The 16,882-nt window shown below is 34.6% G+C and overlaps 1 protein-coding gene across 3 annotated transcripts in view; it reads right to left on the bottom strand.

Moving 5' to 3' along the window:
* Positions 1 to 16,882, bottom strand: part of TPR (translocated promoter region, nuclear basket protein) — a 61,645-nt gene that overhangs the window by 813 nt on the left and 43,950 nt on the right. For all 3 annotated transcript variants that reach the window (XM_024750984.1, XM_024750986.1, XM_024750985.1), the window contains 12 exons: positions 16,490 to 16,573; positions 13,655 to 13,852; positions 12,705 to 12,836; positions 12,403 to 12,493; positions 9,689 to 9,873; positions 8,420 to 8,488; positions 8,219 to 8,313; positions 6,155 to 6,261; positions 4,819 to 4,914; positions 4,522 to 4,678; positions 2,718 to 2,836; positions 7 to 102 (listed from right to left, as the gene is read on the bottom strand). In XM_024750984.1, the coding sequence (XP_024606752.1) occupies positions 7 to 102; positions 2,718 to 2,836; positions 4,522 to 4,678; positions 4,819 to 4,914; positions 6,155 to 6,261; positions 8,219 to 8,313; positions 8,420 to 8,488; positions 9,689 to 9,873; positions 12,403 to 12,493; positions 12,705 to 12,836; positions 13,655 to 13,852; positions 16,490 to 16,573 (1,429 nt within the window). The remainder of the gene's footprint in view (positions 1 to 6; positions 103 to 2,717; positions 2,837 to 4,521; positions 4,679 to 4,818; positions 4,915 to 6,154; positions 6,262 to 8,218; positions 8,314 to 8,419; positions 8,489 to 9,688; positions 9,874 to 12,402; positions 12,494 to 12,704; positions 12,837 to 13,654; positions 13,853 to 16,489; positions 16,574 to 16,882) is intronic.

Raw genomic sequence — 16,882 nt, forward strand, 5'->3', positions numbered from 1 at the left:
ATTTACCTCTCTGTCTGTTAAATTGACGACCACGGACACCTTGTCTCAATGTTGTCTGAAGTCTTACTCGTCTGAAAGGCTTTGGCTGACTACTGCTGGTATCTAAGAAAAGCATTAATATACAAGAAAGCAAGTTAATAAACAAGAAAGCAGTTATAGTGACAAAAACTAATTACTAAATGAATGCATGGATAAAATGCAGAGGTGCCCATTGCTTTCAATATTTAAATGTTTTTTTAACAAGGGACATTTAACAAACAGAAAAGGTAAAAAGTTAAGAAAAAAGTTCTTTTTGACTTTTTTCATTCATTCACTCTACTAATTTAATAATAAATATGTACTTGGTGCCTATCCATTTATCAGACACTGTGCTAGGGGTTGGGGAATACAATGGGAAACAAAATACCACATCCCTCAGGAAACAACAGTCCATTACAATATAACATGAGTCATATCTGACTCTTCTCTTTTCCAGATGTCCCCAATCCAATCATTAGAAAATCTTGCAAGCTCTAATTTATTTTTATTTATTTATTTTTTTATTTTGCGGTATGCGGGCCTCTCACTGTTGTGGCCTCTCCCATTGCGCAGCACAGGCTCCGGATGCGCAAGCTCAGCGGCCATGGCTCACGGGCCTAGCCACTCCGCGGCATATGGGATCTTCCCGGACCGGGGCACGAACTGCATCGGCAAGCAGATTCTCAACCACTGCGCCACCAGGGAAGCCCGCAAGCTCTAGTTTAAATATATATCCCAAATCTGACTACTTCTCACGACCTTGACTCTACCACCCTGTCTAAAACATCATTTTTACCTTGAATTATTGCAATATCCTCCAAACTTTCTCTTTGTTTGTCCATTACTCACTTTCAGTCTCTTCTCTACACAGCAGCAAAACTGATACTGTTAAGTCTTTAAAGCAGATCATGTTACCACTCTGTTTGAAGCCCTCCAAAAACCTGCTACATCCACGAAAGCCAAAGAAATTCCAATGGTCTCCTAGATCTTTCCTCCCCCACCCTGTTACCTCCTGCTAGTCTCTCTCTGTCCTTACTGTGCTCCAGCCACAAAGGCCTCCTTGCTGACCCTGAACACATCACACCGCTGCCTTATGGACTTTGCATCTACTATTTCTCTCATCCTGGAACACCTTCCCCTGAATAGCTGCACAGCTTTGCTCCCTTACCTCTTTCAGGTCTTTCCTTAAATACCATTTTCTTAGTAATGTTTCTGTGAAATTGCCTGGCACTCGGTGGGCACTTAAGTATTTGCTGACCAAATGGATAACTGCTTAGATGGGGAGGTTTAGTATTTTATGTTGTCAAATAAATTTAAGAACACCCTAATTTCATATTATACTGTAAAAGGGAACAAGAACCATATTTTCTTATGCAAGCTCTGATAAGATATAGCTAGTACCAATTCTCCTGCTGAGGAAAGACAATTCTCATGGGACATCAGGATATAACTAGAGGCACAGAACTTCAGTTACTGTATTGTATTATTAATAATATTACTGTTTTACTAGTAACTATGACAGCTACAATTTTTTGGGGCCTTCTTACTGTGTGTAAAGCATTGAGATATAATTTACATACATTATTTTAAATCTTGACTGCAAGATGAGCTATGAATGCCCATATTACACAATGAAATGAGCAGAGATTTAAAGTTACTAGCTGTTAAAAGGCAGATACAGGATCTGAACCTGGGGATGTTGGCTATAGGTTGATGTGTCACAGAAAAGCGGCTAAAAGGGAGAACATATCTTGAGATAGGAAAGTTCCATGATTGAAAAAAGTAGTAACTGAGCAGGTCTTCCATAAAACCTGAAGGTTCTATGACAGAGTTTGAGGATTACTGCTATAAACAATTTAAAATGAAAACAATCAGAGAGGATGACTGAGTATGTATTTCTTCAATAATAAAAGTAATTCCCTACCTAAAAACTTTGAGATAGATAAGCTAGTGTAGTATACTGTTTAAGAGTGGAGTCTCTGGAGTCGAACTTCTTGAGTTTGCATCCTGGCTTGCCCATTATTTACTCACTATGTGACCTGGAAGGAATTTTTCAACCTTTTGTGACTCAGTTTCCATTACAATGAAATGGGTATGCGTGCTTACCACGTTGGGTTGGTGTGAGAATTAAGCGAGTAAATATAGGTAAAGGGCTTAGAATACTGTCTGATATACAGTAAGTGCTCAATGAATGTTAATTATTTTTTAAAAGGTCCTGCATAATTAATTTTTATTGCAAGAAAGATACATAAAATAGCCCTTTTCAAAGTTAACTTCAAAAACGTGAAAAACCAAACTTTAAAACTATTTATATCAGTAAATTTCAATTTTTTTTTTTTTTTTGAAGCAACAGGCCTCCCAACCCTCAACCCTCCATACCAAATCTCATGTAGAAACTAATATGCAGAAGAAATAAAAAAGGAGCTGCTCTGGTTTAAACACAGGCAGGAGGCCTGGAGTACTACTCCTTAGCTTCTCTCCTAATAACCCGTCCCTCACAACCCCTATAGCACCTCTAATGTAACCAATTCCCATTAATATAAGCCAAGTTCCTTTTAATAAAATAAAATTTCTCTTTTAAATGAAGCATTTTAAAAATCAAGGAAAAAAGAATTATCAATTGTAACTAACAGAGCAGGATCTTTTGCAAACAAGTTTGATGTATAAAAGCTGTACTGTAGTCAAGAGCAGGAACTTACCTACAGAAGAACTGGAAGGAGGGTCCTGGCTGGTGGAAGGAAGATCTGACTCATCAGATGCCTGAACAGGCTCTTCTTCCTGCTGGCTATCAATTTCGAGGCCTGCTTCTGAACTAATACTAAGAAAGGAAAACAAAAATTGATTAGAAAATACAAAACTGATCCTAGAATGTATCCTAAATTTTTCCCAAACTTTATTTTTCGATAGTCTACCATTTAAATAACCCAGAGCTCCCCTCCAACTCAAAACTGCAGTCTCTGATATTGGTAACCATACATTTTTTTTAAAAGGCAGGGGAAAAGAGAGCTCAAGCTCCGTTTTCCTCACTCCTTTTCTCACTAGGACATGTTTAAATTTTCATTTTTGCTTTTTCCTCTCTTTTGCTGTTGTTGTTTTTTCTTTTTGACAAAAGATGTTCACATTCCTGATATTCACAACAGATATATTATCCAGATTTTGATACACCACAAAACAACTTTCTAGGGAAGCAGAGTGCTAAAATAATTCACAACGGTTACAACTACTAGTAATATACCACTATTTCACCATGGGCTCTAGCCCAGATGAGACAGGCTAGGGTAGGTGAATTCCTGGCTCAAAGCTATAACTCCATTTTTCTCTCTCTCTCTCCCATTCAAGAAAGTACATCAAAAAGCAAGTGAGGGAGATAAGAGTACAAGAATAACTTGAATCTGTTCCAGTTTTTATCGTCTGCAAACTTTAGTACACTTATTAATAACAATGTACCTGAAAGATACCTCTCATGACTCTGCTAAAGTTGAGAAGAACTGGTGAAGTGCAGCCTACGCAAGTTATTTTAATGTTCAGAGTCTGAGCTTTCTTATTTGTAAAACGGAGATAATACTTTGCAGAGATACTGTGTGGTTTAGAAATGACATATATAAAGGGACCTGCATACATGGTATGGAATTAAAGGCAGCTAATATTTTCAGCAGGATCCGTAACTTTCCCCAAATTAAGCAGCACTGTGTTAGAGGCATAATAATAGACCTGCCTTTTTTCTTATATACTAGAGTTGGCCTGTCATTACACTAAGAAAATGTTGCTAAATAAAACAAAACCTCTGAGCTCTACCTAGGAAATCTGGGTTCTCCTTATAGCTATGCTTCTGACTATGAAGCAGTCCAACTTTTTTTATTTTATGAAGAATCAGGTTCCACCTTGAAAGTTAAACTTCCCCAAATCCACTGTCCAATGGTTCTTTCCATTAAATTACTCCACCTCCTTTGGTTTAAAAAAGCCCAGATGATTTGTTATGAAATACTTCTTTTGTTAAACTTTGTTTATAACTGATGTGCTAAAAACAGTCAGGTCTTGAAGATTTCTGATTTTTAACAAGTTAGTGTTTCAGACCAAGTTCTAAATGCACATAAATAAAAAATAGGTGAGGTTTGCTTGAGAGCCCACTACTAAATGGAAAATTGAGTCATTTCCTAATATTCCCTAATTTTCACAGAAAGCCTTCTTTCTTGGGGAAAAGTTCAAGCAGCGATATTATTGGAAGGGTGATTCTAAAGAATACTTTGTTCTAGAATGCATCATGCAATTTTCAAGGAGATAACCTTTTAAAAAATTATTTGTCTTCTGTAATAACAATGTCTTAAGTCTTAAAATATGTTATTTTGTGCAAAAATTAGTTTTCCAAAATATATGGTTTGGTTTACTTTTGTAACAGGATGCTACTGAAAACACAGCTCAAGAGATTGTTGCTTCCTGGCTTAAAAAAAAAAAGTAAAAGTCTGACAAGTTTAAGCAAGCAAAAATTACACGGTAAACACTTACCCTTCAGATTCTGCCTCCACAAATACTTCATCTCCATCATCACCTGTTGCTGTTTCATTTGTTGTGGATAAAGTGCCAGTGGATGTTGTCACCATTGGAACAGACTGAGAAGCATGCTCTGAAGCATCAGAGGTGGTACTCTCAGTAAATACAGTCACTTGAAAAAATGAAAGACCAGAAAAGCAATGAAAACTTTAACAACTTTGTGGTTTCTCTAATTTTTAGCTAGAAGATATATCACAGGTTTCCATTTTACCATTATAACACATAATCTATTGATCTGCCTTTGATACCTACCCGGGGCTGCTACTTGCAGAGGAGTAGTGGGAACACTTCGGCCACCCGACTCCTCTTCGTGAGCTAGGAAGAGGGGTGTTTCATACATTCCCAAACCTAAAGACAATTCTGAATATTAATGATTGAAAGAACAAAATATTGTCAATATCCCAGACATCTAAAAGAAAAAAACTAATCAGTGGAGACACACAAATTTGTTGGAGCCCACAATTAGCCCATCAAGCAAAAATCAACCCCTCAAAAATGTAAATACAATTTAAATGTTTCCTTTAAGCTCCCTAACACTAAGTTAAGTAACCCTAAATAAAAAACAGCTAAATGCTCTTATAAGTTTTGTACAAGCTAACTTTACTGAGTGCCCAACTATGAACTAGGTACTGTGTTTGAATCTACTCTACACCAAAACAGCAAGGTATTATTAGTCTCCTTTTCGCTAAAGAAACTGAATTTCAAGGAGATTAATTAACTTTCCCAAAGTTACTAGTAAACTGGTAGCATTCCAATTTAAGCCTAGATCTGACTTCCAAGTCTTGGAAGTGTCCTATAATAAAGCCACATAAAATTGTGAATTCCTCTGAAGTCAACTCACAATTTCATATTGGTGGAGGGAAGCAGTGTTAGACCTCACATCCTAAACCACCAGGGACTAAGATGTATTGCATGACTTACACGAGGGTTGCAGATTAATCTTTGTTTTGGGCTTATTACTAAAACAGCATGCATTCCCTATTCACTTACAAAATGCCATAATTGCTTCCCAGAAATATAGCGGGTTCTATGAATGCCAACCAATGATTAAAAGGTAATTAATTCCAGAAATAGCACAATTCATGTCCAAATAACCAACTGCTATTGCTTATGTTAGGGGTCATTTTATTCCAAGTTTTTTTTAACATTTTATTTTTCTTATTTTTAATGTTAATGGAAAATATCTAACTAGTTTTATACACTTAACTAGGAATGTCAAATGTCAAACTAAACAAAAAATATGCTGTATTCCTTCCAACAACTTTAAAATGGCTGGTTAGTACCTAGGTATATTTATTAGCACAACAGATACTCCTGATACTATACTAAAAGCCAAAAGAGATACAAATGTAAAAGCTAGTCATTATGCCCAAAGAACTGAAAATTTTGCTGGAAAGACTAATATGTAAGGCAGTGCTTAATAAGTAGTAAATATATTATACTTCTTCCATAAATTAGGATAAGGTTTATTTAGATATAGACTTTTTTACATTAATATTTGCTCACTTAAAAAAAAATCATGTCAGAACAGCTTATTATCAAAATACATGCAAATCCAGGAGAGCTAAGCTTTTATTTAGCGATTTACCTCCTTGAGAAGCAAGTTGGCCAAGATCAGAGTGACTAGAACTCGTTTGTGGCATATCTTCAGGTGGTCCAAAACGGAATCTAGGAACACCAGCAACTTGTGGGGAACTAAACAGACAAAAATTAATTTGACACTTAGTTACCTTGTTTAAACTGCAATGATGGAAAGACTATAGGAAGAAGGAATAATAAGCATAAATAAAGTTGATAAAGGAATTCTCATTTATGAAAATATTTTCAAAATATCAGTTGTCAAGAATTTAGCAACAATATAAATCGTGTGATTCATATTATGTGATCTATATATACATGATTTATACATAAATAGCTTTCAGCTGTCCTGAACTACACCTCACATTTCTTGAATCTGCTAGAAATCTCTATGTAGATATATTGAAAGCAACATAAACTGAACATGAAATGTAACAAAAAAAGAATAAAGTCATGAAAAAAGTTCTGTCTCAGTTTTCAACGTTTAGTCATAGATAAGTCAGGTCACCTCTCGAGCCCATTTCTTATCTGAAAGAATTCACTAGGTGGCTCCCAAGGTCTAGAAAAAAACTTTAATATTAGATGGCTAGAAATTTGTTTTCTCGCTGACCTAATAACACTACCATACATCTTTCTGCCCATAATCCAGGATATAAAATAGCATTATCTCACTCTTTGCCCACTCCTTACCCTAACCTTTCTTGGCTAGTCAGCTACTGATGTTTATGGATTCTACCTCAGTAGTAACTCTTGAATCTATTTTTTTTTCTGTTTCACACTATTGCTTTAGTTAAGGACAGTCTCAGGTGAATTTTTAAACCTGTCTCCATAAGTTATTCTTCTATTAGAAGGACATTAAATTCTTCTGAGCTATGTGAGAATGTTGTTGATTGGCTGGCACTCAGCAGTTCTTTAGGAGTGCGTCTGTTTCTGACTGGCTGACTTTTGGAAGGATGGGGCTGACAATGATCAGCTGGCTTGTAAAATTGTGTTAGCTGAGGTGAGTTGTGGTTAACTGAGCAAGTTTAAAACTGGTTCTGACGGCCATAAGTTGCCACATACTACAGAAAAATCAATCATTCCCCACGTTTGTAGAAACATTTTTATTCTATTCTTCAGGTACATCCTGTCATGCAACTGGTACTTCAGCCACAATTAAATATGTGCACCTCCACATGGAAAGCCTTTTTATTCTTTAAAAGGAGTTGGTATAGCACAAGCGTTAAAATAGGTTCTAGAGCCAGACTGGTTTGAAATAAACAGTCACTTCCTAGCTGTCTGACCTCTGAAAAATTTGTTAGCATCTCTGTGCTTCCTTATCTGCAAATGAAATAATAGTATCTATCTTCATAGTTAGGAAGATTAAATAAACTGATTCATGGGAATGCTCAGTAAGTTTTAGGTGTTTTTTTCCAAGACTCAATTTAATGTTGTCCCCATTAAGTCCTCTCAGATTCTCTTCCCCTAAGTGTTAGAATAAATCACTCCCTCGTTTATATAAACAAAGCCTATTGCTTATGCCTCTATCCTCCTAGATTGTTTAGGTTATTGTTAGTTGTGCATATGCTTAGCTTTCACAACAATATTTTCCATCATGATCAGTGTAATTACCAATACCTTCACCAACACCTATAAAGCATTTATTATGTGCCTGGTGATATTATAAACATGTTAACATAAATTCATTTAATTCTCACAACTTATGAGGTAAGAACTATTGTATTATTATTCTCATTAATAAAATGAAGATACTCAGGAACAGAGAACCCAGCAACTTGACATAGCTAGTAAGCAGTACAGCTAGGTTCCAACCCAGGCATTCTAACTCTAAAGTCCATGCTCTTAACCATTGTTATACTGCCTTTAAATTTCAAATTCCTGATGGAAGCAACTGTACTTCATTCACCTCTATGTGATTTTCCCCAACACTACACCCTCAACCCTCCTACCCTCAACTGCTTAGTACATAGCATAGGACTTAACAAATAATGAATCAATCAAATGTAATCAAGTTAACAGGGAAACAGGAAGAATTTGATTAGTCACAAAGTAGGTTTCCCTCTCACTGACTTACTGAATTGCTTCAGCAAATCCATCAGTACGATGTGGCACAACAAGAGTTGGGGTACTTGGAACTGTTCTATCTTCATCATCAAAAAAATGCTGCTGCTAAAAACACAGAAAACAAGTACTAATCAGGCATGACAGGAGCATACGTATGGACTACACAAATAACTGTTGAACAAATGAATCACTTTTACACGACAGGTCTTACCATGCCACCTATTCCTGGAGTCAACTGAAGCCCGCGTCCTACAGACTGCCTCCGGGTCATCTGGATTCTCTATGCCAAGAAAGGAATTTCATTTGTTTTAAGGAATTAGGCAATGAAAGAAACACCAAATATTAACAGATATGGCCTATTATACGCTGGTAACAAAATAACTGAAATGTTAGCAGATAATGTAATCACTGGGATTTTTCTTAGGAAAAACTGCTACTAATCTTGTACCAGTACTAAAGAAATCCATTTTGTAAACAACATGTTTTAAATTATAGACCATAATATTAACCAAGAGACAAATATTTTATTAGCCAGTAGATAATATTAACCAATATGTAAAACCAAACTCTGATCCTATTTGTAGGTTCCGATCTAACTTAGTTCCTATCTCCTTAATTTAAGTGTTAGTAAGTATCCTTTGATCTTAAAGTTTAATTATCCTTTGGAGCTCAAACAGCCGTACTGACTATTTGTAAACTGTTTCCCAATTTAGACAATTCTAAATTGATAGAATTGGCATATTTTGCAGGATCCACAAACAATCCTGTAAGACTTTATATTTTCAGAAGATGAGGTTATCTTCATCAGTGGTATTTTAGTAGAATCTACACTTGACAGTGTTTAGTACACTACAGAGTAAGACTCAAGCTACATGATTAATAGAGCCTTTGTACTTTTCCTGCTATTTCTTCAAGAGCTTCTGATAAGAGATGTCCAATCCTACTACAAAGAGTGTTACATGGAAAGGGTTATGCACACTTTCATGAACTTTAATAGTGGATATTAATATATGTGATTGCAAAAAAATAAGAGGAAAAGAAGTTCTGTTAAGCAGAACAGAAATTTCCTTTTTTTTTAAAAGAAGTGCACCTTAGAGAAAGAAACCTTCAAAACAAATGGTGGACAGATGCTGAAATACATTTTATTTTAATTAAAATCCAAGAAAATTTTCTTTAACCTGTAAAAACAGCGAGGAGACCTTTATTTTCTATGAATATAATCATCTCACTTTATATACAACTTTAATAAGCCTTGCCTTTCCAAAGTTCACTTCCTCTATGAAGTAAATTACTGCCATATTTCAGGGAAAATAACTCAGAGATTAGTTTCAGCTCAAAAATTTTACAAAAATATACCAAACATTAGAAGGTTCACTTAATTTCTGGGGGAAAACAAAGTAATTGCTAATGGAAAGAAAGGGAGAAAAAAACCCAACATTTTTTCAAGTAAAATTTTCAGAATGACTAGTATTTTTAATACCTGAACTGGTGGTCCTAACTCTTGAGGTGGAGCATGAATGGTCAGTCTTGGGGGAAGTGGGTGTGGTGGGCGTCTTGGTGACTGAGGTGCTCGAGGGGTCTGTCTTTCAGATGCTGATGATGGCTGTTGTTCTCTAGAAATCTCCTGGGAAAAAGAGGACTCTGCAGTACCAGTATTTCCTTCACCTATAGGAAGAGAGAAGCTTACTTTGAACAATTATGTTTACCACAAAGTAACTTGGACAATCCCTAGAAGTATAAATCTTACCACAAGGAATGTTCACCTAATATTTTCAGAAAAAAAGTAGTGAGGTGTGGTAGACCCAGAGATATTGGGTGTGCAGTTAACAGTGGTATGGCCTTAGCAACTCCCTTCTATTTATTTAGTTGGTTAATGCAACAAAAATGTAATGTACAAGAAACATTTTTCTGAAGATATCAAATAATGGACATAAAGCACCTAGCTTAACACATGATAAAATAAACATTTAATAAATTTTGGCTCATATTATTAAAATAGGCAAATTACCTAAAGATCAGACCACTACAGTTATTAGTATTACACTCAAACAGAGTGAAGGAGATTGGTAAAAAGTCTTACAATAACTTTCATATTCTGGTTTTCCTAAATTTTGAATTTCAACGGCCCTTCAGATGTCTAGGTCTTCTACATACAAAGTAAAACAACAGAAGTGAAAAGTTGAATACGATATCAATTTAGTAGTTTAAAAGTCTGAGGTCTAGAATCAGATTCCAGCCCTAACACTTTTTGTTTTTTAAACGTTTTTATTGGAGTATAATTGCTTTACAATTGTGTGTTAGTTTCTGCTTTATCACAAAGTGAATCAGTTATACATATATCCCCACATCTCTTCCCTCTTGCATCTCCCTCCCTCCCACCCTCCCTATCCCACCCCTCTAGGTGGTCACAAAGCACCGAGCTGATTTCCCTGTGCTATGCAACTGCTTCCCACTAGCTATCTATTTTACATTTGGTAGTATATATAACTCCATGCCACTGTCTCACTTTGTCCCAGCTTACCCTTCCCCCTCCCTGTATCCTCAAGTCCATTCTCTAGTAGGTCTCAGTCTTTATTCCCATCTTGCCCCTAGGTTCTTCATGACCTTTTTTTAAAAATTCCATATATATGTGTTAGCATTTGTTTTTCTCTTTCTGACTTACTTCACTCTGTATGACAGACTCTAGGTCCATCCACCTCACTACAAATAGCTCAATTTCGTTTCTTTTTATGGCTGAGTAATGTTCCATTGCATATATGTGCCACATCTTCTTTATCCATTCATCTGTCGATGGACACTTAGGTTGCGTCCATGTCCTGGCTATTGTAAATAGCCAGCTTTAACACTTAATAGCTATGTGATCTTGGTTATATCACTTTGCTTCTGCTTCTCAGATTCTTCACTGGTACCTGAATCTGATAGGCTTATTTTAAGAATTAAATAGTTCAGTACAAGTATAGCTGCTCAGAAAAAGCATTTATTTTGTAATTACTAGCAATGTACCAAATCCATCCACTAACTTAAAATTATCTAGACTACTAGGCATATTTTTGCTTGATTGTAAAAAATAAAAGGAAGTCTCCAACAAGTATTCAATGAGCATCTGTTATATGTTTTGTATCTAGGAAAAATGGCTATGAACACCCACCCTCACAAGACTTAGCTTTTAGTGATATTACCTAAAGAGGCAAAAAAATTTCCCTTTATAACCCAATTATATGACACAAAAAAGGTGTTTCTTAAATCCATAAAATGTTTTAGAAAACGTAAATTATTATAATTAATCTCTCTCCTTAGCTCATCTCCCTTAAAAAGCAACACTATTTTCATTATATGGTTCAGTATTCATTAGTTTATTTTTCTCTTAAACAATTAAAAGTTGAAAAGATTGCCTGCCTTTGCTTTCTTTAATTCAAATGAGCATACAATTTGCACTTTTAAATATACAGGCCTACACAGAAACTCAGATATACTGTTTTCCCACTAGTCTACATATATAAAGTTTTTATTATATTACTATTAATGATTCTGGCTCAGTATTTGTTAAAACCAGAATGGCATACTAGACGATCACCAATTCTTTAAAAAAAACATTTTAAAACCATTCTAAAATAAAATTATTTTCTATGAATTCCATAATTCTTTACTGCCTATAACAGTTCAGCTGACCTCCAGGACTCATCCTTTCAAGAATTAACAAAAGGTGTGCTATATTGATGAAAAAATCTTTTATTCATTGGAAAACTGGACAACACTGCAAAACTCCTACACCCACAAATCTTGAAACATGTAGCCTGATTAGACTGACCTCTTCTGGTTGTGAACTGCCATTACTATTAGAAGTCCCTGACTTAAATTTCTACTTAAGAGCAGCAGCAACACATGGCATTTATAATGCTTTATAGATTTAAAATTTTTGAATCTTACAGCAGACCAATGAGGTACAAAAGATAGTATAATGACTACATTTTAGATATAAACATAGTAGACTTTATGAGAATGATAATGACAAAGCAAGAACAAGAGCCAATCTTTTGCTTGCCAGTTTATTAACCAAGTTTTATTACCTATGTGATAATTAAGTGCAGTCCTAGTTTAGAAAACGTCAGGTTAAAATATTAAAAGTGTTCAATTAAAAAGAGACTAAAAAAACAAAACAAAACATAAAGAAAGAAAAACAAAATCAAATCTCACCACTGTTTTGAGAATCAGCTGCTCTCTGATTACTTTCACCTCCACCCATACTTTCTTCTGTTTCTGTACCTGGATCAGTCCCATCACCACCCTAAAAACAAAATATGAATGCTAAATGCAAATAAATCAAGTAGTTACCTTAAAAAATAATTAACCAAACCAAACCACAGTAGAAACAAACAAAAACCCAAAGATAAGAAAAGCTGTAGCGTTCTGAGAATACAAGCCTTTTTATATTCTTGAAAAACAATACCAAGCAAGTTCTTAAAGAAAACTGATGGTCAAAATTCTAGCCAGTTTACCTCAGCATCATCAGCTTCATACCCATCGTTGCCATCTGCACTACCAGTGCCTTCATTACTATCTTCACCCTCGTCTCCCATCCCTGTGTCATCTTCATCATCATCGTCTTCTTCTTCATCTTCTTCATAATCCTAGTGAAAACCCCCCAAGTATAAATAAAGATCTAGGACATGGCACACGTGTTCTGCATATCTTGATACCATGGTCAGAAATTTAAGTGACTCATTGTTGACCAGGATACAGGAGTTGTCCTGAAAGTTATATGGGATTACTTCAGTGGCAGCAAGTATCAAAACTGTGAAGCTTACTGGAATTAGTACAGTAATAATCAACTCTGAATTCTAACTATTCATATGAGATCAATTCAAAGATTAAAGCTCCCAGATGTCTACAGAATGTCAAGTGGTCCACTTTAATTCTAAATTTAAAATGTGGCATTGAATAAGAAAATGGTGAAATTATACTATGCTATAAGCTTTTAAAAAACATTGATTAATAAAAGAATCTAAAAATGAGAAGTTGTCAATATAGGATTAACTCCCAAAATAAAATGCCAAGTTTCACTTAGAATATGTTTTAATTATCATGACATTCTTTTGAAAAGAACTATAAGGGCTCCACAAGAAAAAAAAAAAACCCTTTTTATTTCCAGAAACCACAGTGCTTACAATTAAGTCTATAGTCACTTATCAGTGAGATTTAAGATTAAGTTTAATTAATCTAACAAATCCTAAAGGACTCAGTAATCATTTAAAAAAAATGAGATTTTCCATCACTTGTTCTATGCAAAATGTTAAGTGCATAACTAATCAGGATAAAAGAAAAGCATAATAATCTATTTAAAGTGACGGGGAATCAGAATTTACTGGTTGATGCATTAGTATTCCCAAGGATTTCAGCATTTCATCCAGCAGTTTAAAACAATATGTGATTTCAAATCCAAATTTACCTCATGTTCCCCATCATTTTCATCATCATCCTCCTCTTCATCATCACTGTCAATTACAATGACATCATCTCCTTTGCCTTGACCATCTTGTGATGATGTTGTTTGCTGATCTGATTGAAGAGGTCCAAGGTCTATTTGTAGAGACTGAGAGGTTTCTTCACTGTCTTCCATTGGTGTATAATCTCCCTGGGTGACTCCCTTTAAAAGCAAAAGATAAATGAATAAACAAACAAATAAATAAAGTCAAGTATACTTAAAACTATCAGTGACATACTGTAGATATAAGTAAAGGCTAAAGAATACTTATGGACTACCAGAATTTTATTTTTAAAAATACAGTTTTGAAAGCAGAATTAATTTAAAATAAATGCTTTGAGTTTCTTTACAGTCTTCCTATAGAAGAATTATTATAAATCCCACTGGGTAATACTCCAATAAAAGAGAGAAAATACTTTATGTAGACACACATGTATATATGTGTCAAATCTACCAGTGTGGTACTGTAGATGAGTGTTGTCCATCAGAAGTATAATGTGAGCCACAATACATTTCCCATATGGAATTTAAAACATTTTAGCAGTCACATAAAAAAGAAAAAAATCAGGTGAGATCAATTTTAATAATAACTTAATATAGCCAAAAATTATTTCAACATGTAACCTATATAAAAATTATTAATCCTACATTTTAAAATTTGTAATAAGTCTTCAAAATCCAACGTATATTTCACACTTAAGAACATGCCAGTTTGGACTAGCCATATTTCAAGCGCTCAACAGCCAACATGGTTAGTTAACAGTGCGGACCAAAGGCAGAAAAAAGACTATCCATGGAACTGCAACATATAATTTTAAAAAAGACAAAAAATTTTCCCCAAATCAGAAATACTGTGTAAAACACACTAAATAAAACAAACTATTATAACTGTCTTTTTACAAAAATACTTCTCCCCCTCTCAAAACTCTATCTTAAGCCTTTAAACTGCATTAAAGATATACCAGACGTAAAAATAATTCTTCCCTTAATCTATTTCCTCACAATTCCTTTTTTTAGCTACTGAAATAAACTGCAATTTAACTTTATTTTTTGATATTTACTATAAAAAGTTAAACGTTTACTTTTTATTTTAGTTCAGCACTCAGCAAAATCTGTTTTTTTTTGGCCATGCCATGCGGCATGTGGGATCTTAGTTACGTGACCAGGGATCAAACCTATGCCCCCTGCAGTGGGAGCGAGGAGCCCTAACCACTGGACTGCCAGGGAATTCCAAAATCTCTTTTATACAAGCCAGAAACAATGTCTTATGAACTAAATGATTCATAAAGATGTTTACTGTAATGGAAAATATGAGGAAGTCATGGTATAACTAAAAGCGTAACAAACTAACATGCTTATTTCAAGAAAAGCAACACTTAGAACGTCTGCCTCATTGTCAGAAAATTAGAAAAATGAACTGTTACACTTTCACACACTAAGTAGACAGTGCAAGAAGACAAAATGGAAAGCCCAAAGGCACTTCTGAGTCACAGACAATTTTGCCAATCTCAAGAAAAAGCTTTGCACAAAAGATTTCAGTATAATTTAACCAAGCCTGGCAATAACGTAGAAATTCACATCTTATTTCAAAATTGTTATTATGCTCTTCAGATATGACCTGCTCTGAAATATACACAAAATCGATGTCATTTAGAATATTACATATTCATCTTGGAGGTTTAGTTTTCTGTTCTTAACCAAGGAAAACGGAAAAAATTAACTTACAAAATTAATGCATCTAAGAAACTAACATTTACTTGCAATCTATGGTTGCTTATGATTAGCCTGAAACAATTCATTTATTTTATACAGATAAAATAATTTTAGAATAAAATGATCCTAAAAATTTATCCAGACAGAAAGTACTGTTTCAAGCTTAACAAGACAAATGGAAACCAGACAGCCTGAGTTCAAATCCTAGCTCCAATGCTATGAAAACCTGGGTGCATGACTTAGCTGGGCATTGGTTTCTTCACCTGTAAAACAGGGAACCCTGTTGCAAGATTTCTTATGAGGATTAAATCAGTTAATAAATGCAAATATTTCAGAACCACACTTGGCATATAATAATGAGTTGTGTTAACTAATATTATAATATTACTATAAATATGAATTACTATAAATTATGAACTCTCAATTTGTAGGGCGGAGGAATGGAAGAAAAGCAATAATTTGAGTGCCTAATATGTGGCAGGTACTATTTTAGGTACTCTACAAAACTAAATATTATGTTATCTTATGACAAAATTGAGGCTTAGAGAGAATTAATGTCTTGCTTACAGTCACACAGCTTCTAAGTGGTGGAGTTAGGAACAGAAGCCAGAGCTTTGTAATTTCAGAGTCTATGCATTCCCATTAGTTAGGCTGCCTCTGGAGAAGCCTCAAGGTGAGTTCAAAAGATGAAGAGGTATACAAATGCGTTTCCTTTCACAGATTATTTTAATTCAGTAAGGGAAGCAGTAGAGGGGAGCAACAAAGGATACCAAATGGGGCACTTATGGATTAACTCAAGACTCAACCAGCTCATCCTTCCAAATAAAACAGAGTGGGTAATCTTTACTCATGACAACCTTAGCTTGGAAAATCTATGCTAACTATAAACAAAAACATTACTTTAATAAAGTTTAGAAGGCAGGATACTAATTAGAAGTAAAGCAGAAATTGCATTGGTAATTCTAACAATATTTCATTAAACATAGAAGCAGCAAATTGAAAACAGAAGTCCAAATAATATTTCAATTTGTCAAAGCTCATTTCATTCACTAAAAGCAATAATTTGTTTAAGTATGTTTTACTTACTTCTCCAATGGAATCTTGAGAATCTTGGTTGTATACTTGAGTCTCTACCTCTCCATCAGTACTTTCTTCTGCCATAACTTCTTCCTGAATCATGACATACAAGTGTGGTAACCATATCAGTTCACTAGATGAAGCATCACCTGGTCAGTGAGTTCTCCCAATAAAACAAAACTCAAATCTGTAATTTTATGAAGCTGTACATCAGAAATGTTCACTTATATTTACTTATAAAATATAAACAATCACATTCCTCTTTGGTATATACAAAATAAGGTTTATGAACATTAATTAAATATATGCAAGTGAAATTAATTTAGTAGTCTCAATGCTTGATAATAAAACAATTCATTACAACTTATCTTCAACAAAAGAAAATAAAGGAATACCATTTTG

This window comes from Neophocaena asiaeorientalis, unplaced genomic scaffold (assembly GCF_003031525.2).
Source record: "Neophocaena asiaeorientalis asiaeorientalis breed wild unplaced genomic scaffold, Neophocaena_asiaeorientalis_V1.1 scaffold67, whole genome shotgun sequence".
Lineage (NCBI taxonomy): Eukaryota > Metazoa > Chordata > Mammalia > Artiodactyla > Phocoenidae > Neophocaena > Neophocaena asiaeorientalis.